Below are 27839 nucleotides of genomic sequence, written 5' to 3' on the forward strand. Positions count from 1 at the left end.
TACTTCTTCAAGGATAACTTTATTCTGGGCAGGATATTTGACACACAATGAATGAAACAAGCATTTAGAATGTTTCTGAGCAAAAACACTGAATAAACAAGAACCATTATTTCTCCCCGTCTCAGAAAATTCTCCCCCCTTCTTCCATATTAAGTTCTAAGATGTTCTTTCAGTATGTTTTCCTCCTCACAGTAAGGAACATTATGCTCATATGAACAGCCACATCAGGTACAGGAACACATTGGGAGTGGGTTTTCTGGCTTTTTATTTTTTCTTGCTAAAATACTGGCAACTTACACACTACTTTCTGGAAAATGTGGATTACAGGGGTGAATGAATCCACTGTCAGACTCCTTTATTATTACATGCTATGCCTAAGCCTGAGAAAACGTAAACAGTACAATTCTAGAAACATTTTCTACAAAGATGCTGCTAAATATTAAAGCACAAAATAGTAGGTTACGTATCATAAATTCTCAGATATGCTGCTTGGCTAGATTTCAGTATATAAAAACCTCCATCTTTTCCATATCTGTATTGCACACAGACAGCATGGTAAAATACATAAACTCAGCTCCGACCTGCTCAAAAAGAACTTTTCCAGCTTCAGTAAGAATTTGCTTGAGTGAAGGATACAGCCACTACATACAGCTAACCTTCTGTCTCACTAAATTAAAACTAGCTGTGATTCTGAATGTCAACATTATTAGCTTTCCCCCCCCAAAAAATAAAAGGCTTTAACTTAGGAAAGGAGGAGATACTGAAAAAACAAAAGAAAATTAGTAGTACAACTTATTTTTCTAATCTTTTCACTGGACTGACTAAAGCCTGAATGCTATAGTCAAAAGAATCACCGACAGTCTGATAAAGGTTCAGAGATTACAGGCCAGGCTCAAATTCATCCTGTGTAACTTGATCTCAGAGTTGTCCCCATCCTTAGTGGAGAGACTCAGCTATCTCTCCAGAATGTTAGCATGTTCTCAAATGAGACACATTTCTTTTGACATGATTCTCACTCACCAGGGGTGAGTCACCTCATGACAAAGGAGCTCACACTTAGGTATGATGGATCCAAGCTTCAGCTGCCTCCTCTCATGACTTGTCTCCTTCCAATCATAGGAACTGAGTGTACAGACCAGACTACCTAAATAGCCTAATTAAGTCTAGGGATAGTGGGATAGGTTCAGGGTGTTCATTCTTGAGACAAATTACCTGGTGACAAAATAAATTAAATTATATGTAGACATAAATATAGGTATTTATTTCCACCAAGAGAAACAACTATCTTTCCAGTTCTAACACAAATATACATATTTCCTTTTTCACTTACCCACAGACACCCATATGTGTGTGCTTTAGAAATCAAATGGCTGCTTTACTGGTAATCATTGGCATCACTACTGTGGAAGCAATTAGATATGGAGTTAGTACTTGCTATGCCCAGATAACAGTGCAGCAGGACACAGATGTCTTTGGCAAGTGTCTTACATGCACGCTTTTACTCCCTGTTTGTCTGGAACTATCTTGGCTGAGCCCAAAAAAGCTAGCAGTGACCAGAACTCCCTGTGGTTCCCCCTGTAGTACTGAGCCAGCAGCCTACCCTGGGGCACAGTTTCCTCAAAATCCCACATCAGCCATGGGAAGCACCAAAAAGGTCAGAATCTGTTGTCAGTCTCAAAACCACAGCAGCTGCCCCATGTGTGCTGGCAGATCCCACAGAGAGGATCTTGCTGACACACAATCCCTTCACTTCCTGTGAAATGGCTGGAAACAGAACTGTACCTGCTCTGATCCCATTAGGCTAGATTTAAGTCTCCATAAATAAATTTTCCTGAGCTGATCACACAATGAGCTCAGAAAGATGAGCATTTCTGCACACTTCTGCAGGGAGATGCATTTTCTCAGCACACTTCAGCTTTGGCAGCACTGCTCCTGAACACACCTATGGAAGGTGTGTTCCCCCACAACACTCAACAGTTTTATCTTCTGTATAAGGAGGTGCAGGAACAGACAAATGCTGACTGTGATCTAAAAGAACTTTCTGCTGATGGCTGGACTCTGGCACTCCTTTCCAGACCAGAACTAAATCAGATTATGAGGCTACTTTATTTTCTCTATAACTTGATATAAATCCTACTCTCATAAACTGAGTTAAACTGCTCTTCTAAGAACTGTATCAATTTCAGTGAAATCAGTCACAGTTTTACATTTTCATAACAGGACCACACGAGATCCCATTTTTCCTGTAGAGCCTCTGGGCCTAATTTATGGAAACTGACATATTCTTCAAATTGTAAATGAAGATATACTGAGTGAAGAAGAACTGAGTATAAACATAAATAATGTTAGACTGGCTCATTTCCTCTGGATTGTTTTGGTTTTTTGTTTTTTTCCCATTAAGTGATTTAAAACAGCAGAGATCTAGAACAGTCATGAAAAGTAAGTCAGCTGCATAGATCTTGTTTCCTTAAACTATGTTGCTGGCATATCATTAATATTTTGTTAGTCTGAAACCAGTTTTATTAGTTTTATTGATTTATTGTTAATACAGTCTTTAATATGTCTTCAGATCTTACAACAAAAAAAAAGAAGAAACAGAATTTGTTTTTTGTCCTTAGAAATCATTAGACCATTTACATTAATTTAACAGAGGTAGGTCCACATTCTATTTCATAGTGAACAATGCCAAAGAATTACTTATAAACAGGAAAAAGGAATGCTGTGTCAGAAAACAGATCTACAAAACAATATTTACCCTTCACCAAATAAGAGCCCTCAGATTTGGCAAATTTGAATAGCAGTTCAACAAAAAACCTTTTAAAGGCAAAAATAAATTAAAAAAAAAAGGTGCCTCCCACTATCTTTCAGCAGTCTCTCAGTGACTGCGAAGGAGAGTTTAGACTGTAAAGTCACTCCTCTGATGTCAGTATGAAGAAATGAGCATAGGACAACAGAAGTGTGGCAATGAGACATGGCATCACTTGAAATTACATGGCCTGAATTAGCAAATAAACTTCAGAAAATGTCTAATGAATGCCCCTTCCTCAGTACTTCTCCTTCACTGCAATATTGCACCATGTTTTTTTTATCCACTTCTATAAAAACTTGAATCTAATAAAAAAGATATATTTTTTAAAAGTTCATTATAAAAATTTGCTGTATAAAAATGCCAAATTCCCTAAGCCTTATATACAAAATGTATCACTTTTATGAAAATAACTGGACCCAAGTATATAACAAAACATTTTTATACAAAAAGTACAATATTGCATTCAGATTAATGCAAATAAGTAAAAAAAAAGACTTCAAAATGTCTCATTCATGGAAGATCTGCTTCTTTTAAATGTACAGGTATATAAAGCAGTGTGAAATGGTCTCAGGTTGGCCAGCATCTCCAGGGAAGCACACAGTGGTCAGGGTGTTTCCCAGGTCACCGGTGAGCGCTGTACTTCGCAGACCAGTCAACGCGCCCGTGGACCGGCTCCGCTGCCGGCGGGAGAGGCATTAACCTGGGCGAGCTTTTGGTAGGTGAGCTGAACGATGGCCATCCCAGAAGGGGTCTGACTGATGGCACAGATGCAAAATCTGAAGGATAAAAAAAGTCTGTGATACAAAGGTTCAGTGAGAGCTGTCCATACTGAACAATAACTGGGTGCAGATCCAGATCATCTACTTTAGGAAATAAGCCTCCTTTTTAAACAAAGTTTGCTGGTATAAAACAACAGTGGATCCAATCTCTAAAACCTTAGGGGACAAAGAATATTTACATCACTGATTTGACAAGTGTGAATTCTGTGCCAGCTCTCACACTAACCTCTAGGTGCCATTGAAATAAGCTGAACATAACCCACATATTTAATAAACAAAAGTAAACACAAATCCTTCTCCATATGAAGTTCTGCAAGGTTACAAACAATACTTCCAATCAGTCATATATGACAAATAAAGCAAAGATAAGTAGTTCAGTGCTGCATACATACAGCATTACTGGAGTACTGACCAAAGGACCAAGAGACAGAACTTACCAGAAGATGAATCCACAACTGGTGCTAGCTGAACCCTCTGCCCAGCAGAACCTACTTCCTTCTTCAGAAATGAAGGGGCATAAGCACTCGTTAGACCACTTGATCCTATGGGCCCTGAAAAAAATGGCAAGGAACACCTGAACACAATGGATCTCCCATACTGTCAACAGGTAACATCCCTGAGGGATCAAGACCAAGCCTGATCACGGACTGAACAAAATAAGAACTTAATTGAAGGCACTTAAAATTCACAGTATCTATATATACACCTGCATTCAGAAGACTTTCAGTATCAGACTGCATAACAAATTAATGGAAAACAGGTACAGATTGCACCCTGTCAGGGAGAATGGCAATTCTCCCTGACATCTCAGCTTTTTCAAGATTTCTCAAAGGTTCCAGAACTTAGCATTTCAGCTGGAATTATCTTGCTTGACTTTCTGCAACTATGTACTAAGAATATATTGACTCTTGGTTTCTATGTACTGAGTCTGGGGCTTTGGTGCTACACAAAGCTCTTAGTGAAGCCTGTGAGTGCACAACTTAAAAATGTGGTACAGATTCACATTTCAAATTTTGAAAGCCAGCTACAAAGCTTGTCCCTAAGATGAGCAGGAGCAGATTTAACTGATCTGTAGGAGAAGCCATAGAAACAGGACAAAACAGTCAGGAGTTATAGCACAGAGGGACTCTAAACAAGACATTATGCACAGAGCCATCACACAAGTGCCTAGGCTGTACTAGAGCAATGGCAAAGCCTCTTGTGGGAAATGATGATAATAAAATAAAAAAGAGAAAAATCTAATGGCATCCTATGCTGCTACGAAAGAAGCAAAAACTTCTAAAAGAGCCAGGAAGGAGACATGCTACATATATAAAGGTTCTCATGTAGTTTAGCTATTTACAGTGTCCTCCCATCTTGAAAGCTTAAAGAACAATTTTCTGATAAAATTACATCCAAAACTTGAAGTTGTTGTTTTGGTTTCTTTTTTAACCTGAGTTTCTAGAGACCCAAAATATTTCTTTGGGCCAAGACTCAAAACAAACTTTGGCAATAAAACACTTCCAAAACACTATATGCAAAAGAAATATGGCACTGCAGAACTGTATCACATGAAAACCTGAAGGCAGAGTTTAGAAAGGAAAAACACAGATACAATCTAAAAACATCAACATGTTATATCTGATAAAAACTAATGTAAAAGTCTACAAATTAATTACCTCAACTCAAACAACAGTGATTAAGTACCTGAAATACCAAATGTCAAAAAAAAAAACCTGAAGAAGAAAAACGGAAGTTTTGCTTTTTGTATGAATTTTTAAAACTATAATTACTACATTATTTTAACAACATCAATTGAAAGACATGATAGATTTTTTTTTCTTAATTTGTTTAACAAGAATGGTATGTATGGCTAATTCAGTTTATACCAGCTTCCTCCTGTAATGACATCCATTTATGCACCAGGTGGACTAAAATAAATTGGAAACCAGAAAACATGACTTAAAGAAACTGAAGAGGGAAACTGAAAACGAGATGAAGTATTTCAGGTTGAACAGACCTAAGCTGTCCAGCCTTCTATGTATGGGGTACTTCAGATTTGTGAGGATTCACTAGAAAAAAAATCTGTATTTCAGTTAAAGGCAGTGTCCCAAAGAAGACACCTATTTTAACACATAGACAAGACAGAGTTAGCAGGTATCTTGGGAGCTGACAACATTTTGGAAATGGATGACTCCAAAATACACTGGTGGGGAATTGCATAGACATCACTTATTATCATTCCTCAAGAGTCTTAAGAACACCTTCTTACCTGAATTCATCCTGCTGGTAGTGCTTCCTCCCAAACCGAAAGTTTTCCCAGACAAACCAGAACTGGGCCACTGATTAGATGGAACAGACTCTTTGTTTGAAGCAGAGATGATGTTATTCCTGGTGCTTATTCCTATATTGCAAAAATGCAAAGATTACTTCACTAAGATCCCTGCTGCCACACAGGCCTGCATTTATTCCATCTGATGCACAGTCTTAGAGCAGATGTCTGGTTCAACTTAACCACAACCTCTCCCTCTCACTAACTCTCTGAGTCACCCTCCAACCCCTCATAATACAGGAATGCTGTAACTATAGCCACAGGCCCTAATCCTGTGAACATAACAATGTAAGTAGTTCCACTAGCTTCAATGGCTGCTTATACCACAGGACAGGATCCTTACACATCAAGGCCATGAATATTCTCATGTCACAGAAAGTGAACATTGCTATGTACATTAAATCTGTGCTTCCTATAAAAGCCTAACAGCAACAAGATAAACTGAGAAGCAATAATGGCAATTCCATTTCTCATAGTACTTCACTCTTCTTTGGTGTCTCTACTAAACTTCAGATTATGCAAACAGTTTGCACTACAGTTCAGATGAGACCTATTATATGTATTTAACATAGATCCCATTTTTAAGTAGGGTACCTAACATTCAAGGATGCACTCACAATTTATGATATGGCTAAAGCAGTCTTGGGATCAATGTGTTTTACAATCTCCTCCAGTAAAACAAGTTTTAGCTATCCAAAACTCTGAGACAATGTGAAAGTGATTAATTGTTTCAGGAAAAAAAAGACTGAGTTTGCTGTTACAATACCTTCTAGTTTACTTAATTAATTTTGAAGAAATAGTACTACTGACTAAATAACTAACACTACCTTTATGAATAGAAATTATGAGAAAGAATACGCTTAAATTCATCTCACATTGAATACTGGCAGACAGCATGTCTGCCTCCTGTACTTCATCCTGCCTCAGCACTGCTGTCAGTATAACAGAGTTTATCATGAAGACAGGCATGCAGTTCTCTATAGATGTGGATCTGCACTTTACTTAACTCCAAACTACAGCAAAGTATAATCCAGCTGCTAGTTTCACTTGTTGTTCATGGTGTTATATGCTCATGAGGTAAACAGATGGGACTTCTCTTCCAGTCTAGACCACCAGTCTTTTTAGGGAGACATTTTCTAATGCACTTCCAAGTATAAGAGTATCCATCAGGAAGAAGAAATACCAACAATCCTGTCCCCTTTATTCTAAGCAGCACTTCTCAGTTGCTGGAATGTAGGTTTGTGTCATGGCCATTTACATTAGGAAAGCTCTTTCTGTCCTCATGTTCTTTGATCAGCAGCTCCCCTCCACAAGTTAAAAGAATAAGAGGTAATGCACCAATGACTACTTCATATTCCTGTTGGAATTGCAGGAAGAAGAAAAAAGTGGTTTTTTACTAACCAGGTCGATACCTAGAATGGTTTAAGTAGTGTTGCTTTGCTGCAGAAACTCGCAATGTGGGAGTGTCCTGCCGCAAAAAGGTCGCATGGGATGTTCGTGCACTGCTGCCACAGCCTAGAGCATCCAAAGGCTTCAGGTCCAAAATGCTTTCAAATCTGTAATTCAAAAATTGGTACATACAGTCCAACTCTTTACAGCACATGTTCATTCAGAGTTCACTTTCTCAACTCCATCCCACCTCCAGGAATCATTTCTTTATAATGTGTTTGCTACATCATAAACACACAGACAACAGGGAATATTATCAACTCAAAGTCATACAAGTGACCCTGAAAATCAGATTTGTGCTTCTAATTCCCTTATATACTGCTTTTAAAGTTTTTACAAATTGCTGAGTAAGTTTTTCTCTTCTGTACACCATCCAACTGCAGCTTAGACTTGTCCAAAACAGTTTATATGTGTGGAATATGTCAAAATGGTCCATGTGCAAAATCAAAAGTATGTAGTCAAAAAACTAACTTGGAGAGACTTAAGCCAGTTATCATTTTCAGTGGGGGGATAAAAAAAAGAACACAAAATTGTATAGATATACATTTCTAGATATAAAGAAAGCATGAAGAGCAACATTACTAAGACAGAGGAAAAGGTAAAAGAAATACACCAAATAGCACATACACATAAAAAACAACTTGCCTACAAAGAGGTTCATCATTCTGCTTCTTGTTTTTCAAGTCCACTCTCATGATGGAAGAGCTGAAATCAAGGTCTTCCAAGTCATCCCAGTCTTCAGAACTCTTAACTGTCCTGGGAAGATGTCCCCATCTTCGCCTAGGTTTTGGTTTAAGTTCACTGTTTATATTCTCACACCCAGCAGATGTTTTCTGTTATAAGATTAAAAAGAAACAAACCCTTGTGCTTAGACCACAAATTAGGTGACAGGAACACAGAGGACGTTTTTTCCTCTATCTCAAAGAGTAATAATAGTAGTAGAACTACAACAACACAATCTTCAACTTCCATTAAACATGCTTAAGAACACAATCTGTAGCCCGCTGATATTATTATGTATCATCTGCATTTTGTCCAGTAATAAAGCGTCTTGAACAGACAGAATAATGGGTCTCAATTCCCATTCTATTAATGTTTCAGTATGCACTCCCAACCATTACCTTACACTCAATTTTTACTTCTAGACCCAAGTTGGGAGTATAAAACTACATAAACACTTATGTTTCCACAAGCCTGTGTCTACACATTTAGGTTTTTTTTTCTCTTGCAAGACAGCACAGGTACAAATTGTCTCCCTTCAGTCATGCAGGCTCAGCAGTACATTTTGACTTTGTGTGACACTGGGCAGTTCAGACCCTGCTTACAAGTGACCCTGTAGCAGCAGCATTCACACTGTCTGCTCTCATCACCTACTTTAAAATCCAGTATCCTCATCAGTAGACAGAAAGGGTACATTCTCATGCTGCAAGAATAATGTTTCCATGTCCAATATGGAAGACCAAAGGGACTATTATTCCCAGTCAATAAATTGGATACCTTAAATGGATAAAGGCAATAGTGCCCTTTCCCTAATTTCAATACTATTTAGCTTAATAGTTTTCTCTCTGGCATCAATCTCATTAATATTTTGAACACTGTACATCCTTTTTAGTCATATGACATCAGTGTCATCCTGTTAGTGGTGCTTTACAACAAAGGGAAGCACAAAACGGCTCTAAAACGAGAAATTGACTTGCTTGTTTTACAGCAACTGGATTTAGATTTCAATAGAGGGACTTTCAGTTTCTAGAAGAAAGTTGGAACATTGGAACCATTTCATAGCTCCACTCATTGTCTTGTGCAGTACGAGAACCTTGAAAGAGAACAACAAACAATGGGAAAAAGGCAGTATATCAGAAAGCTATCTTATGCTAGATGGACCTTTACCTGCTGAGGAACCTTATTGTGAAGTGCAGGCAGAAGAACCTGGTTAGATTTGTCCTCCTGTAAGTAGTTACTATGCTCAGTCCCAGAGTTGTCTGTCTTACACGCGTACACCACACGCTGAGCAGACTGGCTTTGTTGAAAAGGCCTTGATGAAATTCGGGCATGAGGTTTCGGAGGGGGCTGTGCTGGAGGGACAGGCTTAATATGCAGTGATGATTTATTATGCAGTTCCTTTTGCTTTCCCAGCTCCTGAATGCCCAGGGCATGCCCAACCTGGAAGTATGAATATCGAAGTGCCTAAAGAGTAATAAAGACATTAGGCTTATAAAACCATGAAGTTTTTCATTTACTCCAGTCCTATGTGTCAGTACATATTTAATTCCTTTTTTTTTTTCTGGGGTAGGAAACAGCAGAAGACCCATCTCTCAACACTAGATTCCAGTGAGCACAACTCACTTCAAAAAAACAGTGGAGAAGTTTCAAGACATAGAGTTATCAAATTCTCTGTGGACTAGTACAGAAGAAAAGGTTCTGCAGAGTTAAGATAGCTAACCAGGTATATGGCATCTAAAGGCATGTTTCATTACAGGCTGTCTCATCATGTGCATGTGAAAACATCACCCCATCATTATAGATTCAGCAAACAAAACTCAATGAACCCAAGTGACATCCCATCTCTTCCATTCTCCATTTCCAAGACTGAATTAAGTGAAAGAAATACAACCCTTATGGAAATTAGCCTCTACATTTTCTGACAAGTTAGTAAAGTCAGTTAGTAAAAGTACTTTTATTCTGCCTTACAACTAATCAGGAAGTTGTCAGTAAAGGAAATCAATCTATCTTGGTGTTTCAGGCATACTCATCTTTCCCTCACAAAGACTTCTTACTGCAAACAGCTTCTGTGAGCTCAGATTCCTCACTCTATTTGTACTTTATTGTAAAACATTTATTAATGCTCTTAAAACTGTTACAGTCAGTGTTGTTTTATTCTTCACTACCTTGAGAGTTCCTAATCTATTTCACTTTTGAAATGTTTTAATTAAATTTCAAGCTGAAGGCCTAATTAAATCACAAAGGTTCAGCTATGGCCCTTGAAGACAAGTGTCAGATCTGAACCCAGAATCACATCTGTTTTCCAAAAGGTGCCTACTGTATTAGTTGAGTACTACCCGAAACCAGTGGCTACCACCACTATGTGCATAATACTGATGACTTGGGCAATGCTTATGTACAGGATGTTGCTCAATGCACTTGAACTGAGGCTGCCCAGCAAAAGCAAGCCTCATCCAGGCAACACTGGGCTGGAGGAAGAGAGAGTGGGTTGAACTGACAGGTGGCTGAAAGGCCAGGCCCAAAGGATGGCAATTGGTGGAACAAAGTCTTGGTTGGAGGCCAGGAACATCTGTGCTCCCCAGAGGTCAATAGTGGGGCAAATACTGTTGGCAACACCTCCATTAATGATGTCACTGGTGGTGCAGAGTGCACCCTCAGCAAGACTGCTGATGTGACATGTGGAAGGAGGAGCTGACACAGTAGTTGGTTGTGCTGCCACCCTGCAAGACTTTGGGAGGCTGGGGAAATGGGCTAACAGGAACCTCATCAAGTTAACAAGGATAAATACTAAGTCCTGGAAAGGAATAACCAGATGCACCAGTAACATGCTGGGGTCAACTACCTGGAAAGCAGTTTTGCAGGACAGGACCTGGTAGACACCAAGTTGAACATGGAAGGGCTACCAAATAAACCCTTTGCTGCAAGTAAGACTAACTCCTGGGCTGCCTGAAGAGGAGCACTGCCAGCAAATCAAGAGCGGTGATTTTTCCCCTCTGTTCAGCACAGATGAGGCTGTGCCTGGACTGCTGTGTCCAGTTTTGGCCTCTCCAGCTGAAGAGAGATGGACATAGTGGAGAGAGTCCAGCAAAGGACCACAATGGTGATTAAGGGACTGGATCATCTCCCATATGAGCAAAAACAGAGAGCTGGGACTGTTCAGCCTGGAGAAGAGAAGGTTCTTGAGGATCTTACCAAAGTACGCAAAAAAACCTAAGGGAAACTGCAAAGAAAATTGAGTCTCTTTTCAGTGACTATGGGCACAAACACAGGAAGTTCCTTCTGAACATCAATAAACACTTTTTAACTCTGAGAGTAACAGAGCACTGGCACAGGTTGCCTAGGGCAAGGTAGCTAAACCAGATTCCAGTCATTCTGTAGCACATTGCAGTGAAAGAACAGCATCACAGCCTTCAGCCATACATCCTGTCTTCACTTTACTGCTATTCACAGTGACTGGATTATGCTTAACTCAAGTGTATTGTGTATTTACATGCTGCAGTCACATCTTTGATCATTGACCACATACCCCAAGCAGCTGACGCTTCATGCAAAAGACTTGACAACACTTTCTTAATTACCCTCCTTTGTCTTAGAAATTTTTCTTGGATTCTCCTCTTCTCCCTTCTAAAAACTGCACCCCTGAGCAACTGCTAAATGACTGTTCCTTGCAGTAAAAGAAAAAAATCACAGGCAGAGAAAAAGAAAAAATCAAACCTGACTAGCTGTTGGCCGCTTTTTGGGGTCCCACTGCAGCATGTCTCTCATGAGCTGCACGGCCTCACTGCTAGCATTAGGTATGAGAGTTTTCAGGTTGTTAGGAACACACTGAGGCCAGCGAAAATTCATGGAAGCTGAAAGTTGGTAGCCTTCAGGCCAGTCATTCTGGAAGAATGGGATTTCCAAACACAAAAAAAGTTCAGCTGTAAAGTATCACTGCCTAAGCATACTAGCACATAATCTATCAGTGAAGACCATAGATCATGTCCAGCTTACTCTAGTCTTGTATTGAGAACTTCACTAAAAATCTTCACATCTCTGGTAAGAGGTGAGACTTGCTATACATCTGACAGAGTCATGGGCACAAAAGGAATCAGGAAATAGGGATCTTGCCATGATCCCTATTTTTAGTCTCTTAAACCATCGGTTTATATGCAATGTGTAAGAAAAATTAAATTCCCAGTTAATGAAATCACAGTCTAAGGACTTTGTTTGCTGTGCAGGGGTCAATTTCTCCTCTATGTGTCAGCTTTTATAGCATAATTACTGCACAGAAATACTTACTGAACAGAAAATAAGTTTTAATTTAGTTTATTGTATTTGACATCATTATAAATTAAGAGCAAGTGGGAAGATTTTTTTTTTAATGCTTACTGCTACTGTGCCATTGTGTATTGCAAAACAACTCCAGGATTACTGCAGTCTGGAATATCACTTCAGTTACCTTTTTTGGCGTCCCTAAGACTTGGCAAATTTTGAATATAGTATCAATTTCACTGGCGCCTGGGAAGAGAGGCCTCAGTGTGTAAACTTCTGCCATTATGCAACCGACAGCCCAAACATCTATTGGAGAACTATAGCAGGTGGATCTCAGAAGTACTTCAGGAGCCCTGTACCTGTAGAGGAAAGGAAGAAAAGGAAATCCCAACAATCTACAGAACTGAAACACACATGAAATCACTCACCTCTTCATTCTTGGCTATTAAGACCAAGCATTCCTTAAAAACTTCACTCTCCTCTCCTGTACACAGACTTTCTTTTTTTTGATTAAAACTACTCAAGCTTCTGCAAACTGTCATACACTTTCCTGACACACAGCAACCCTAGCATGCTCCCACCTGCCTTACCACACTCCCACTCTGCTGCTGTGCTGCTATCTGTAAACTGTCTTGCTCTAACTGAAGCTTTTCAAATTACACCAAACTTAAAAGTTTCATAACAAGGAGGCATTAAGAGCAATATAACAATCAGTACAAATTCAGTACTGTACTACCTTCAAGTGTTAACTGCAAGTTTCTATAATGTAGGTGAGTACTAGCACTTACCATCTTGTGGATACATAATCAGTGTAAGGAGGTCGAGATCTGATCTCTCGGGCCAAGCCAAAATCTGCAATTTTCACAAGTTCTGGTCCCATGCAAAGCAGGTTTTCAGGTTTCAGGTCCCTGTGAAAGAACCCTGAAAGGCAAATGACATATTGATGTGGATTGCAATATCACTCACAGCTGTATCACTTATTTTCCAACCGGCTTGTTTTGCTTTAGTTCTTAGCGCTGAAGCTGGAACAGCACTACACAGACATCAGTCTTATGTGATCAGCAGAGCTGATCAGTACAATGATGTTCAGTTAGATTGTGAAGAACAGTACATACAAGTTGGTTATCTTGTAACAATTTAGAGCATTTATTCAGACAGCTCTTTCAAGTGACACATCTGTAACATAAAAAAAATTTCCACCATTTTAATGCTAGTTTCATTCTAACTGGAAACTGTCCAATAAAGTTATCAGTTACATAAAATGTTATTTTAAACAGAATATAAATTGAGGGGTTTTTTTGCACTTTGAACTTTTTAAATCTGAGAACATAATCTGCAAGCACTCAGCTACTCAACACCATGTCAGAGGACCTCAGTTAATTTTCTTAGTGCTCCTTGCATCCAGTAAAAACTGATCATGAATGAATGTTTGGCCAGTGCTCTTTTAATACAAATGAGAGAAGAGGGCTGGTAGTATCACTGACTACTGTCTCTGAACTTTGCTTCCAGGCTTAGCACAGAAATCTTGTCCTTATTCTTTTCTTGCAAGCATCTGAACCATCATCCCTAGATACAGCTCCCTCTGTACTACCTAACTGAAGCTCTCCCAAATCCTTTTCAGAGACTCCAATATGTTTATACTTTTTCCATGGCTTTTAATATGTTCCCACAGAGAACAGACTACACCTGGACATAGATTAGCTTTTGTTTGTTAGATTAATGTATAACAGCACTGAAGACATAGTGCTGTAGGTATCTAACCAGGAGACTGCATCCTTCTAGTAATGCTGAATTGATATTCTGGTGCCAGCTTGAACTACTGCTTTGGGAAAGGTACCAGGCAAAGCAATCAAGGCTGCCCTTAGCATTTAGTACAATTGCTTGTGCATTTTGTTGCACAGACATGCACCAACAGAATGCTTGTGAGGCAATTTATTTAGTGACAAACTTCCAAAAAAAAGCAATCCATTGTGTACTCAAATATAAAAAGATGCTTAAAGAGTTCAGATGGACAAAGAAGGTAGGAAGTTTACTTGACAAGCATTTCTATGCCACACAGAAGGAGAACAGAGAAATACTGAGAGGGAAAAATGTTAATGTGATTTTTTTTTTTTTTTGCAAAACTGTTGCAGAGTGAATCTTGGGACACTCATTTTTACACTGTGAGCCACAGTATCACAACCAACCCGTTGGGCTTGCCAAACATTTCCAGGTGTTCTCAACTACGGATTTGCAACATCTTGGCAGAAATACAAACCTAATGTGATAGCAGGTTAGTGAAAAGGACAGTTTTGACATAAAACTATTCAGTCTTCACAGCTATAGTAAGTATATAGCAATAAAAGCTGTTCTGAAAGGCTGTGATTCATTTGACAATTTATTGGAAAAAGCTGGCTTAGATTTTTGCAGATCAATCATAATATTTTTCTGTTTTTACATACTATGTATGTCACCAAAACAGATGGGAATTTATAGTTAGGTTTCAGCTGAGTATCCAAGCCCCATTAGAAGAGTGAATAAAGTCATTAGCTGGAAAATATTCTGCAAAACACACTTAAATGTGCTCTTCAAATGAACTGCTTTACTGGTCTTTGCAAGCATTTCACTTCCAGGACCTTGGCCACCAATGTCAGTTCAGAAAAGGGTTATCTCTTCTGATAACCCAGAGAGCTGCCCAGCAACAGACCCTACAGTGTATCTAGCAGAATTGCAAAGGTCAGAAAAAAATTGTGAAAAAGCTTTTGTTAAAATAAAGTTGTTCGAGATTTTATTAGTTAAGGAGATCCTGTTACTACTGGCTGGTATATCAGCTCTAGCTTTTATCATTGTTGGAAATATTAGTTGGAAGCTCCTGCAACAAAAGCTGCTTGTCATTTTAACTTTATTACTTTAAATGTATCTTATAGACAATGTGTATTTTATTCAGGTATCTGTGTGTACCTTGAGGAAAGAGTAATTTCTTTATTCTCAGCCTCAGGGGACCTTTAAATCTATCAGGAAATGTGTTCATTAACATCCAAAGAGTTTCAGAGTGGCCAGCTGCCACACTGACAAAGTGGAAATCTACAAAAAAAGAAGTGAGCAAACCTCCAGAATGTAGTACTAGGCAACTTTAAAATACAGGTGTTTTCAGTAATCTGAAACTCTGATACAGAGCCATTCTTTTGATCATTCCTTCTACTAAAGTTATTAATGTAATTGATTGTGTATTAATCAGAAAACTTAAACAAACACTGTCTCTAATTCAGAATGTTTATAGTTAAAACATAACCTACCATGCTTATGAATAAATGCAAGCCCTTGCAGGATCTGATACATAATATTCCTAACTGTAGACTCAGGGAACAGTTTGTTTCTGTGGAATAAAAGGGAAAAAATTAATATTAATTATTAGATTCATATATTAGCTTTTGCTGTCTAACAAGCCAAAGATAAAAGGTAGCAATGACAATTAAAACTCCTAGTCAGCTTTTCATATTTGCCTACTTTCTTTTCTAGCTGCAGAAGAAATTCTTATTTCCCCTACAGTCCCTTGGCACAAAACTGCCCATTTAACTAAGAATTAAGGAAATAAATCACGTTCTTAAAGATTTGACTTACTCATGTTTAACAAGTTTAACAATGTCTAACAAGTCCATGGCCTAGCTAAACTGCACAGACTAGGATGCAAAGCATACTTTTAGAGACATCTGTACTTTTTGTTTTCTTAAGGTAGGATATGATGCATTTCTGTGAAATTCTCAAAGATTGTTGGTTTCTGTTATAGACTTGAATAATTTCTTCAAAGTTCATTATTTCATATAATATATATCCATATATATAATTATATATTCATATGTATGTGCCCAATAAAATTACAGTTTTCTATACCTGTGCACACCTAGTAAGCATTTTTACACTTAAAAAGCTATTTTATGAGGCATTCACAAGATATATTATAACAATAACCTTACTTTGTTAAATCAAGGAAGATTATTGTCATCTGCCAGGCTGATACTATGGCCCATAGAGAGAAACAATTCAAAGCCAGAAATTATGCCCTTAGTTATCTTCTGGTGGATGTTATCATGGCCCAAAGGCTAAAATTAAGACTTTACTAATGCTCCAGAAAATATCAAAAAGCTAGATTTTATTCAGAATGCTGACAAATTAAACAAGCGAACTTTGTCATGTCAGTTTACATTGCAAGGAAATGTAATTCCTGGAAGCAATCCAAAATTTGATACCTCTTGATTACTGTTGCAATTAGTTTTCACTTATTCATTTATTTGAGGAAGCCAGAAAAGAAGAGGTGGTGGTACCACTCTCCTATAAAAAAAAAGACCATTAGAGTACTTAGAAGTTCTAGGTCCAATACCTCCTCAATTTGAGGACTGTTAAAAGCCCACACCTCTCCTCCTACCTCTCAAAAGGACACCCTACTCCCCTACCACACTAATCTGGGACAAGACACTGGAAACTCTCACTAGACTGCTTGGGATATGCTCAAAGATGACAGTCACAGTCCCTACTGCAGCCTGCAGCTTTAAGCTATAGTGATCCAAGCCTAAACAAATGATCCAAAGTCCTTTGAACAGTATCAGGGGTGTTAAAAGCACATTACACAAGTAATTAATTTATATCAGGAATGGGTGATGCTGTTACATACCTCTCTTTCATTAACTGATAAAGATTTTCCTTCATGTATTCAAACACAAAATACAGATGATCATTTTCCCTGATAACTTCTTTCAGCTTTACCACATTGGCATGGTTTAATTTCTTCAAAGACTAGAAACAGAAAATACAAGCAGGATTTTACAAGGGTCTTAATATAATGAAGTAGGAGAAACAAAAACAAAAAACCAAAAAAACCCCAAAATAATTTATTTCACTGTTGCAGAAGAATTAACTTCAAAAAATCTTTAGTGTCTTAAATAATCAGACAGCTATGAGAACAAAGACCAGACCTCCAAGTATTACCACATACATATATAATCTATGCAGCAATTTAATGTGCTGGTCATTCAAAAGCCAGCTATCTGCTATCACTGTAAGCAGTAGAACAATTGCATTTGCTGTGTAATGAGCCTCCTAATGGCAGAATTCACACTCTTCTTGCACCTGCACTGGCCACAGTCAGGTACTAGAAACAACCTGAAAAGTCTTCCTTGGTATTGTTGGATTAACCTTTGTGGGCAGCTGAGGTTGTTCAGCCCTCCAAGTGGGACAGGGAAAATAATCAGAAGGGCAGAAAGTGAGAGAACTGAAAGGCTGAGATACAGAGTTCAGTGGGTAAAGAAAAAGTCAAGCATGCAAGCAAAGCAAAGTAAGGAATTCATTCAATCCTATCCATGGCAGGCAAGTGCTCAGCCACCTCCAGTACAGTAGGGCTCCATCACACATAATGGCTACTTGGGAATCAAATGCCATCACTCTGAAGCACTTCTACTTCCTCCTCCTTCCCCCAGCTTTTGCTGCTCAGCACAATGTCACATGGGATGTCCCTTTGGTCAGCTGTCCTGGCTGTGTCCCCTCCCACCCTTTTGCCCACCTTCAGCCTACTCACTGTCAGGGAAGCATGAAAAACAGAGAAGGACTGAGGTTGTGAATGAACTGCTCAACAATAACTAAAACATGCCTGTGTTGTCAGGACTGTTTCGGTCAAAAACCCAAAACACAGACCCATAGAAGCTGCTACAAAGAAAACTAATTCTACCCTAGCCAAAACTAGCAAACTTGGGTCTTCCTTCTTTTCTTTTTAGACTTTTAGTGTATTCGACATCCATTTTTACACAGTACCATAACAAAAATGACCTAGGTTTCCTGCATGTTTTCAGTACTGATTATGAATTAAGGAGGTCCTTAGAGCTTACCCTCAACATCAGAACTTCATGCTAAATGTCTGTCCTCAAGCCAACTATAGAGAAACAACTGCAAGTACAAAAGTTAATGTTGCACAAAGAGCATGTGCTATCAAGCTCAGAAAAATAAACACCAATGAACTCCAGGTGTTGTGACAGGAATGCTCTCACTCACACACCCCTCCCTGCAACCAAGTAATTTTCGTAAGGTTACAGAATTTCAACAAGCATTTTTATGAGCCTACCAACACTCCCTTCCAATGCAGAGTCAGGAAACAGAACTGTAACGTCATATGCTACTGCTCACTTTGGGAGCAATGTTTTGACACAAGAGTTGTAAAACACTTCATGTTACCCCCAAATGTGACAGTGATTGTCTAATTTGAAGCCAACCATTGAACAAAACAAGTACCTTAACCTCTCGAAGGTTCATGCACTCCTCCCAGGAATAAAACTTTCTCTTCATTCTACAAAAGTAGAGGGGAAAATAATGACTAATGTATTGAAAATATCAGTCGTTCTTAGAACCACAAGTCTCTGCATCTTAAAAATTCAGTTCTTCCAACAAAACAAAAAATGTTAGCCCTTTGTCAAAAACCTTTACATGTCTAGACAAAGTATAGTCAAGCTGATTTACCAGAATAACACACATAAATTGAATTGCAGTCAAATAATAATTACTATTACACAGGATTGAATTTTTCTGTATATATATTTTGCTGAAAATAATTCAGTCTTCAACAAACTCAGGCATGCTATTTTTTTTCTGGTATAACAATGTGATGGAGGACAGTCTAACTGGTAAAAAAACAAGGGCAATTTTGACAGTTATGAACAACTCAGAGGAAGGTTTTGAAATCAAATGAAGAGCCAATCACTTCATTGGGTCACCAATTTTACCATATTCTCCTTGCCCCTCTTCTCTATATTTTGATTTCTCTTAAATTTTAGTACCTTGCTGTATTTCCACATTTTCCTTTGTCCACTACTCCCCATGTTTCTCCTTCCCTTGCAAGGTGCATCTATCATGCCACCAGCTTTTCTGATCCTGCTTTCCCCTTCAAGCTTATAAGCAGCTTTGCCACACAGTTTGTTTCTGTTAAAGCATTCTCCTAAGCCATATTGTAACTCTGAACACAGTATTTGTGTGCAACATATGGTCCTGTGTGTTCATGCACATTTTGATTACCACTCAGTTCTTTGAGACCCAACTCTATGCATTAAGAACCGAAAGGATGAAGGCTCACAGAGATGCACACAGACCATCACAGATTAAAACTTACAAAAATGCCCAGCTGTGAAGAGTCTGGATTTCAGACCTGAGCCTTTGCCTTTAATGGTAATACAATATTTATTATTGTAGCAGGTTTCCAGTTTGAAACCAGCTGTTAAAAAGTAGAATACTTACAGAGTAGTTTAAGAACTACAATCCCTTTGTGTCATGAAGGGGTGGATTTTTTAGTTTTTTTGACAGTGCAGTGTTTTTGCAGTTACTGTCCTGTGCACTCACTTACCAGGCCACTTTTGTTTTTAACAAAGGACCAGCATTAACACCTAAGCTAAAAGAATACTTATGGCTTGTTCTGATTTTTTTGAGATTTTCCCATATTGCAAACTGAAAATTAAAGGTACTTCTAGCAAGGTCTGATACAGGCAAAATACCCTCAGCATAGGGGATTTAGAAAGCTGATAAAGCCAGCTATTGACTGCTCATACAAAACAGCATTGTACTGAAAGCTCTTTTGACAAGTCTGCCCCTTGTCATGGTCGGTATTGCAGGAAGGTGCCTGCAATGCTTTACAGATGTCTCTCACCATAGCTAGCACAAATAAGCCATTTACAAAGTAAGGTCGCTGCTGAAGCAGAAGAGAAAATCAAATCAATTTCTCAAGGAATTTCAATAAAATCTTGAGCTGAAAAGACCAATAGCATAAAAGATACAGATAATGGACAATGAGATCAGTTGTGTTAATTATCACTGCAGTATTAATATTCCATTGCAAATTAGACTACAATAATATACATTCCATGTAAGCAGCAGCAAAAGGGCCATAGATTCCAAAGAAGCATTTGCAGAATACTCTAAATAATAAAACACATGTTCTATGCACATAGCAGCAAAGTGCTGTTAAACAATGTCTATATATCTCACCCTCTTTATGTCCTGCTGAGGCTTTGGAAGATACAAGGAACTTTTCATGCTGCCCAAATACAACTCCATATTAAAAAGCTGCACAGAACATGAAATACTCAAACTAGCATGACCAAGTTGATGTGGACCTAGAAAAGGAAAAACCTGGACTACGCATTAAGTAATGTATAAAACCACTTACTTTTTAATGGCTATTAGCTCTCCAGATTCAATGCTTCTCCCTAAGAGAACAGAGCCGTAGGTCCCATCACCAAGCTGTCTGATAGTTTTGTACCTATTCATGATGAGGATACTTTAGCTGCAAGCGCATTTCAGTCCTTGGCGTTTCCTGTGTTTGTTCTCCGAGTGTAACCACTTCTTTCTGTGGCAGCATAAATATAGAGCACTCAGGACAGTGTGAACAGTTGCAGGAATCATGTTTTCAAGACTTAGCCTTTGGTCTGAAAGCACAGAACACAATCCATTTGATTTCTGTACCCTTGTGAGATTGCTTGTTTTCAGACTCCACTCTCCTCCAAGAGAACAGCCCTGTCAGCCATACACAAACACTCGTCCTGCTCTCTCACCAGAAAGGGCCAGCCTGTATTTGGATGTGACTGAGCATAATCCCCAAAGCCACTCCTATGCTAAAGCTAAAGGTCCCTTCCAGCAAGCTTGCAAGCAGCCCTTATGGGAGACACTATTGCTAAAGTCACAGGATGAAGTCTCGTGGCCTGGAGAAAACACAGTCTGCTACCAGGAAAAATGAAGCTTTACAATGCAATTGGGGGGGATCTGTTCTAGTAGAATTTTTAGGCATGTAAGTCACTATCTTACAAGTCACACTGCCATCAGTTAAACCAATATCCTAAATTCCCATATGGTCCTATGTGAGAGAGCACAGCTATATGCATTTCTTTAAACAAAGTGTGCAGAAGAAGATTATTACACTCTTGTCAGGCAAGACCAAATGTATTTCACTACAGTAACTGAATCAGCATGAATCAGTCTCTAGAAGTAGCATCTACATCAGATTATCTATCTGATCTTTTGTTCTGGGTTGGAAGGCACTTTAAAAATCACCTAGTTCCAGCCCTTGTGCCATGGGGCTGAGACACCTTCCAGTACTCAGGTTGCTCAAAGCCTGACCCAGTCATGCCCATCCAGGGATGAGGCATCCATCCGCACAATCTCTGCTGGATAATAAAGCAAAAAACTTCTTGTTTCTAGTTTAATGTAACTGTTGCTGGTATTTCCTCCCCTACAGTTTATTTAAAAAAAAAAAAAAAAAGAAAAAAGTAAACTATTCTATGTAAACTAACCATACATTTGAAATAAAACAGAATTCCCCTAAAATGAAGCTTTGGTCACTGCATTCTGTTATTCTTTACCTCTTAAAAAGACAACACTTATGGCTTGCAACTTTTGCCTTCTATAACATGTATTTTAGCTACATTTCCACAATTTCCTTTGTAGTAGCCTTATATCTCTTATTTCACAAAGCCCTGTTATGGTCTTAGATGTAATATGACTATGTTGCTGGAACTCTGAACTGACATCAATGCAGAGTCACAATCCTGTAGATGCAAGATGTTGTGAGCATCCTTTATTTTCTGTCTTCTAAGCCTACTAGCCCTACTAATACAGGAATAAAGACCAGGAAATCTGAAGTTAGAAGACCTTTTGACAATTTGCCCCTTGTGCAGCATGCCTCTAAATCTATCTCAGACACTGTATAGTGTCTCAGGCAGGAGGAACTGCCCTCTACCAGTATCTGTTTCTTTCCACAAAGTCACTGAAACAGAGAACCAGGACTGAGCACCCTACAGATCTAATCCCACATTTTGTACTACTTGCCAAGGAACACAGAACCTGTCTGTAACAGCAGTTTGGAGCACCAGCTCCTTTTTGGCTGGTTTTCAGGTTGTGCACTTGAATAGCATAAAGCTATGTTCAGTGGTCTGCATCCAGGTTATAAAGCCTTAACCTGTTTACACCAACAGGTCAGTGACCAGATGGCAACTCAGAAGCCTTTGTTTGAAATCTTGTTGCCAAGGTTCTGAATAATGACAACTTCTTGCATATTCTCCCAGCCTGAAGATCTAAAATTAATTAATATCCAAATTATTTTATACAATAATTTCCAATCAATAGAGATGGGACTTGTGGACTTTCCTGCACATACTGACCTGACAACAAAATTCTGAAACTGTGATCCTAACAGCTGTGATGTCTCAAAATTCACAGATTCCTACGCTGTCCCAGAATTACCATTCACATATCCCTTTCAGGGAACTGTGACTGAAGAATGGAGGAACACCCTTGCCTCATATTTTATAACCACAGCAAAACTAAAGATATTTAACATTACTAGCAATAATCGCCAATGGCTGGATAGATTGTTCATCTGATGCCTCTTGAACAGCTAAAGTGGTGAACCTAATTGCTTATTCCTTACTGAGGATACCAATTCTCACAAAACTTGTATGAAATTATATTTGCAATTTCAGGTCTGGTGTCAAATGTGACCAAAACAGACTAACTGAAATATTTTTGAGGAATAAAAGTGAGTAGAGCAAAAAAACCCAAAAAACCAACAAAAAACCCCATACATACAAAAAAACAAACCTCAAAATCCAACAAAACTCCCAAATCCAAAACCAAACAAAAAACCAAGACACCAAAAAACCAACCCCCACCCAAATCAAACCTCCAAAAACCAACCAAACAACACCCCAACAACGAAAAAAACCCAACAACAATAAAAAAGATAAAAAAAACAAACCAGTCAGAAACTGGTCAGAAATTTCAGTGAGGAATGCATGTTAAAAAACATGTCAGGATGCACAGAAGTTAACCCAGCTCCCATGGAAGCACAGCCCACCTGTATGAAAACCCACTGACAAAACCTAAATTAAGTCTTCTCTGGTTAACTCAATCAACATCATTTTTTTGTTGAACTTAATAGTGAGTTTGTTTTAAAAATTTCCTTTAGTAGGCCTTCAGACTGTTTTGCCTGAGTCCCACTGAAATCACTGTAAAAGAGCATGAGTCTCTAGGCAGCCTGCAGCGCTACAACATGTATCATCCAATCTAAAAATACCACCTACATAAATTCACATCGTTAGAGAATGTAAATATAAACTGCAAAAAATATCTTAAAGTAAAAAGTGTGTTGGTACTAAAGAGTAAAATGCAAACTCCTTATTTTCACCATGCTGTACCACCGTTTTCAGACTTTACCTCACGTACACACTTTTTTCCCCACAGAAATCAGTTAAAAGTCCTTTTAACACCAAGGCTTATTCAAGGTGTAACTCCAATCTACTCTTCCGCTTAAAAACCCTTTAAATACGTATCCAGTCCTGTCTGAAGTGCTGAAGCACCGAGAACTGAAAGCGAAACTGGCTCACAGCTGCGAAACGCAGTCAGTAAACAAACAGCATGTGCCTTTTGAACCTTGCAGTGCGCTGTGGCCATTACTCGAAGGCATTACTCGCAGGGAGCAGTGAGCAAGGCGCGGCTCAGAGCCGTGGGTGTCCCTGGCTGCGGTCCCAGCGGCCGCCCCGTTTGTTACACCGGGCTCCGGGGGAACGCCACGAGCTGCGCACCAAGGCAGGGACAGAGCGGCGATGGCGGGCCCGCCGCTCAGGCCAGGTCCCGGCTCCGGCCCGGCCTTCGCGCTGAGGCGGGGCCCGATCCCCAGCCTCGGCCCCTGTACACTCGAGTGTCCCCGCTCCTGTTCCTCGCTGTACGGGAACGCGGGTCCCCGCCATGCCCACGCCCGGCGGGACTCACCGCGGACGCGTCTCCCCGGCCCGGCCCGCGCACAGGCCCGGAATGGCGGCCCCGCCGCCCCGCGGAGCAGCTGCGGCCCAGAGCGGCGCCGCGCGGGCCTCGCTCGGCCCATGGCGCGGCCCCGGCCCCGCCCGGCCCCCGCGCCCCCGGCCCGGCCCGGCGGGGCTCCCCGCGGGGGGACAGCGCCCCACGACTGCCGCGGGGAGCCGCGCCGGGCCCCTCGCACAGCTGAGCTGGGATTCAACGAGAAAAAACCAAACCGTCTCCGGAGCACCTCTCTTATGAGGCTGCGGGAGCCGAGCCTGTCCAATCTGGAGAAAATGAGGAGCGGATTTTGCTAATAGGTAGAAATATCTCAAAGGCGGGTGCCAAGAAGATGGTGCCTAACTCTTTTCAGCTGTGCCCAGTGGCAACATGAGGAGTAATAACCACAAACTGAAACACCTGAGGTTCCATTAACCATGAGGAAGAACTTCTTTAGATTGAGGGTGGCAGAACACTGAGACAGGTTGCCCAGGCGGGTGGTGGAGTTTCCTTCTCCAGACACATTGCAAACCCTGGCGGTGTTGCTGTGTAACCAGCGTAGGTGACCCTGCCCTGGCACGGGGTTTGGTCTAGATGACTTCCAGAGGTCCTTACCAACACTAAAACAGTTCTGTGATTCTGTGAAAACAAAACCCAGCCGAACAAACACAAACCCCACAATGTTGATAGGCCTCTCTCACATCCCAGAGAGGAGTTTAAACAACAAAACTAGAACGCAGAAATGCCAAACTGTGAACAAATGGGAAAAAAAATCGACATTTTAAGTGCTGCTTCGTGGGCCTGTGCCTTCCTCACCCAAGCACCAGCAGCTCAGGCTCTGATAGGGTCAGGCTAAAAGAGAATGGAAAGGGCAGAAAAAGGAAAACGAACAAAAAATTATTCTAAAACAATTGATTATCAGGACTGTAATAATAATTCAGGAAGTGTTTGCTTCTTTTTACACTTCATCCCTTAGGTTTTGAAAGTAAAGCATAGAGTTAATTCCCAGGATTTGGAAAGACAAGATGAGCTGGTGCTGTAATTCAGTAGAGTGTAAGACAGGATATTCATTTGCTAAAACAGGTGTGGGGAAAACAAAGCTCTGGGTGCCTCCCCCAGCCCATCTAGTCAGAAGCTAATCTTTATATTTACATTAATAAATAACAAAGATGCAAATTGCCTCCAACAGACCAGCATGATTCTCAGCGAAGCCAGAGTGTATATTTACATAAGATTTCTGCTTTAAGCTACCCATATTACATCCCACGTGCATAATCACAATTAGCACTCATGCCAGCGACAACCACAGGACACCGTTTTTCTGTTGTTACAGGCAAGGCTTCTTCACTCTCAAATGAATCACAGAACTATTTGGATTTGAAGAGACCTTAAAGATCATCTAGTTTCAACCCCCTGCCATGGGCAGGGACACCTTTCGCCACACCAGGTTGCTCAGACCCCCACCCAAACTGGCCTTGAACAGTGCGGGGGATGGGGGATCCACAGCTTCTCAGGGCAACCTGTGCCAGTGCCTCACCACACTCACAGGAAAGCAGTTTTTACTGCTATGTAACGATTGATGTCTAAGAAGAGGCATACCCAGGTAGGAGAAAAGCAGCTATGCCTCCAGCTCCAAAGGAGAAGCAGCACTAATGATAGCCAGCTGTAGCCATGAGCGCCCCATCTCAGAACCTCAGGCGGTCGGGCTGACACAGCCCGCCAGCAGCACCCGGTGCCCCGCTCCCACCACGTCCGCCGGCCCGGCCAGGGATCGGCGCCCGGCCTGTCGGGCAGCCCCTGCCTCTCTCCTCTCCACAGAGCAGTTCTACAGTCGCTGCACCCGAAACCCGCTGCCGCTGCCGGCTCCCGCAGCCCTTGCACCCCACTCCTGCTCCCGCCGCCCGAGCCCGAGCGCTCACCTGCCCCTCCAGAGAAGCCACACGCTTCCTCATCCTCCTCCTGAAAACCCTCAGAGCAGCAGACATGCACGAAGGTTCACAGATCCATACACACTGGTTTTCTACTGGAACAAAGAGACTGTGATACGCTTAAAAAAAAAAATAAAATAGGTTTAGTCCAGTTTTAAAAAACCTGACGAGGCGTGTGCTGACGGCAGGTGATAACTGTGCTCACTGAACTGGACGAGCAAATGATCAGGGCCAAGAGATTCAATGGCCGCGGCAGCGCTGTTATCTCCACAGTCGCGGTACTGAGCGCTCTCCCGTTACCCCGTCGGCGATTCGACTGTGCCAGGGTCCCGGCCTGGCCGCAGTCACCGCGGAAATCGCGGCTGCCGGACATCGCCGCTTTGCCTCGGCTCCCGCCCCTGGGATCGCGCCTGCCGGGATTCCAACTCACGGAGACTACAGTTCCCGGCAGCCTTTGCTCTGCCGCTCTTCCCATGGTGCGCGGCCGCGGACTACGCTCCCCAGCAGGCCTTGCAGCGCGCCACCACAGGCGGCAGAGGCGCCACGGGCCGCGGTGCGCACTGGGGCGGGGAGTCCGTGCTGTCGCGCGTCGTAGCGGCCCGCGCGGGAGGCGGCGCTCTGACCTGGCGGGTTCGCCCGGGCCGTGTCCCGCCGCTCCCGCCGCCGGCCCTGCTCGCCGGGAAGATGGCTGCCGTCCGCAGGGCCCGCAGGGACTCCCGCTGCGTGGTGCGCTTCTCCGACCGAGAACTCTGCTAAGTGCCCCCCGCGGGCAGGGAGGACACACGGACCAAGCAGGGGGGCAGAGCCCCCGGGACGGGACAGCGCCGCCCGAGCGTCGGCAGCATGGTGAGCGGGCCCGGGCGGCGGGGCTCGGCCGCCGCGCAGGAACGGCCGGGCGGCACCGGGACTCGGGGGTGTGTGCGTGGGAGCGGCCCCCGGGCGAATTGCTGGCAGGCAGCCCTGCCCTGCCCTGCCCGCCTGTCCGCCCCCGGGCACCGTGTGAGGCGGACGGGCTGTGATCCCGCCCCAGCGCGGCAGACGCGGCCGCCTCCCGCAGAGGCTGGTCCGGAGTGGGGCCGCTTGGTTCTGGGGCGAGCTAGCCCTCCGTAGGAACGCGAGAACAAAATCCCTGTGTCATTACAGGGGAGCGTGCCCTCCCTTTCCCTCTCTTCCCTCGAAAATGTGGTGGCATAAAGTCACTCAGTAATTTAAAGGACTCTGTGGGCCGGGGACTCGAGTTGAGTTTGTCATTTAACATATCAGAAATATTCCTGGCTTCAGTATTGCATTATTGACTGCGCCTCAATATGGATTCAAGTATCCATGATGAGAACTCGATCATTTAGAGTTAAACCATTTATATCACATGGGAGCTGTTAAAATGTCTCACCACGGTTATCAAAACTCTTCTTTTTGAACACGGTGTTGTTTCTACCACATTTACTGAAAAATAGTGTGGTTCTCTCATTTTTTTATAGAACCAAGTGGAATGTTAGCAGGCAGTCACTGTTTGGCTTTGCCGTACTTGCTCCTCCCCGAGTTCTGTATGGTTCACACATTAACACATAGCCTTGTTCAACTGGTGACTCTCAGCTTCGAACTGTTTCTGATCTTGCTTTTATTTTGCTGAAACAGAGATCAGAACTATTAAACTGTCTGACGGTACAGACAGTTTAGTGAGTAATGTAGTCTGAGGAAATCAGCATGCAATTACTGATTGCAAAACAAAACTGAACTGTGCAAATAAACTAGTTCTGCATCTGGCAAATGGTTTCTAAAGCTTTGCAAGCAAA

The 27839-nt window shown here is 41.4% G+C and overlaps 2 protein-coding genes across 10 annotated transcripts in view; one reads left to right on the top strand and one right to left on the bottom strand.

Annotated features, from left to right (window-relative positions):
* CILK1 (ciliogenesis associated kinase 1) lies at positions 1-26473 on the bottom strand. Of its 8 annotated transcripts, none has more exons than XM_079298363.1 (14): positions 26042-26473; positions 20499-20678; positions 18578-18632; positions 16971-17092; positions 15598-15677; positions 13111-13243; positions 12510-12681; positions 11783-11950; positions 9236-9532; positions 7994-8181; positions 7301-7455; positions 5840-5971; positions 4026-4139; positions 1-3585 (listed from the first exon to the last, which is right to left on the bottom strand). In XM_079298363.1, the coding sequence occupies exons 2-14, from the start codon at positions 20597-20599 to the stop codon at positions 3431-3433; spliced, it is 1872 nt and encodes a 623-aa protein (XP_079154489.1). In that variant the 5' UTR covers positions 20600-20678; positions 26042-26473; the 3' UTR covers positions 1-3430. The 8 variants fall into 8 exon arrangements, with proteins under 8 accessions (XP_079154489.1, XP_079154488.1, XP_079154490.1 ...); XM_079298362.1 differs by having other exon boundaries at positions 20499-20757; positions 26038-26164; XM_079298364.1 differs by lacking the exon at positions 26042-26473 and adding an exon at positions 24095-24218 and having other exon boundaries at positions 20499-20757.
* Positions 26268-27839, top strand: part of FBXO9 (F-box protein 9) — a gene marked incomplete at its 5' end in the record, with an annotated part of 18910 nt that continues 17338 nt past the window's right edge. Inside the window, one exon of one of the 2 annotated variants that reach the window (XM_079298360.1) lies at positions 26268-26892. In XM_079298360.1, the coding sequence (XP_079154486.1) occupies positions 26268-26892 (625 nt within the window). The remainder of the gene's footprint in view (positions 26893-27839) is intronic. The other variant, XM_079298361.1, reaches the window with a different exon arrangement.

This window comes from Erithacus rubecula (assembly GCF_903797595.1).
Source record: "Erithacus rubecula genome assembly, chromosome: 2".
Classification (NCBI taxonomy): Eukaryota; Metazoa; Chordata; class Aves; order Passeriformes; family Muscicapidae; genus Erithacus; species Erithacus rubecula.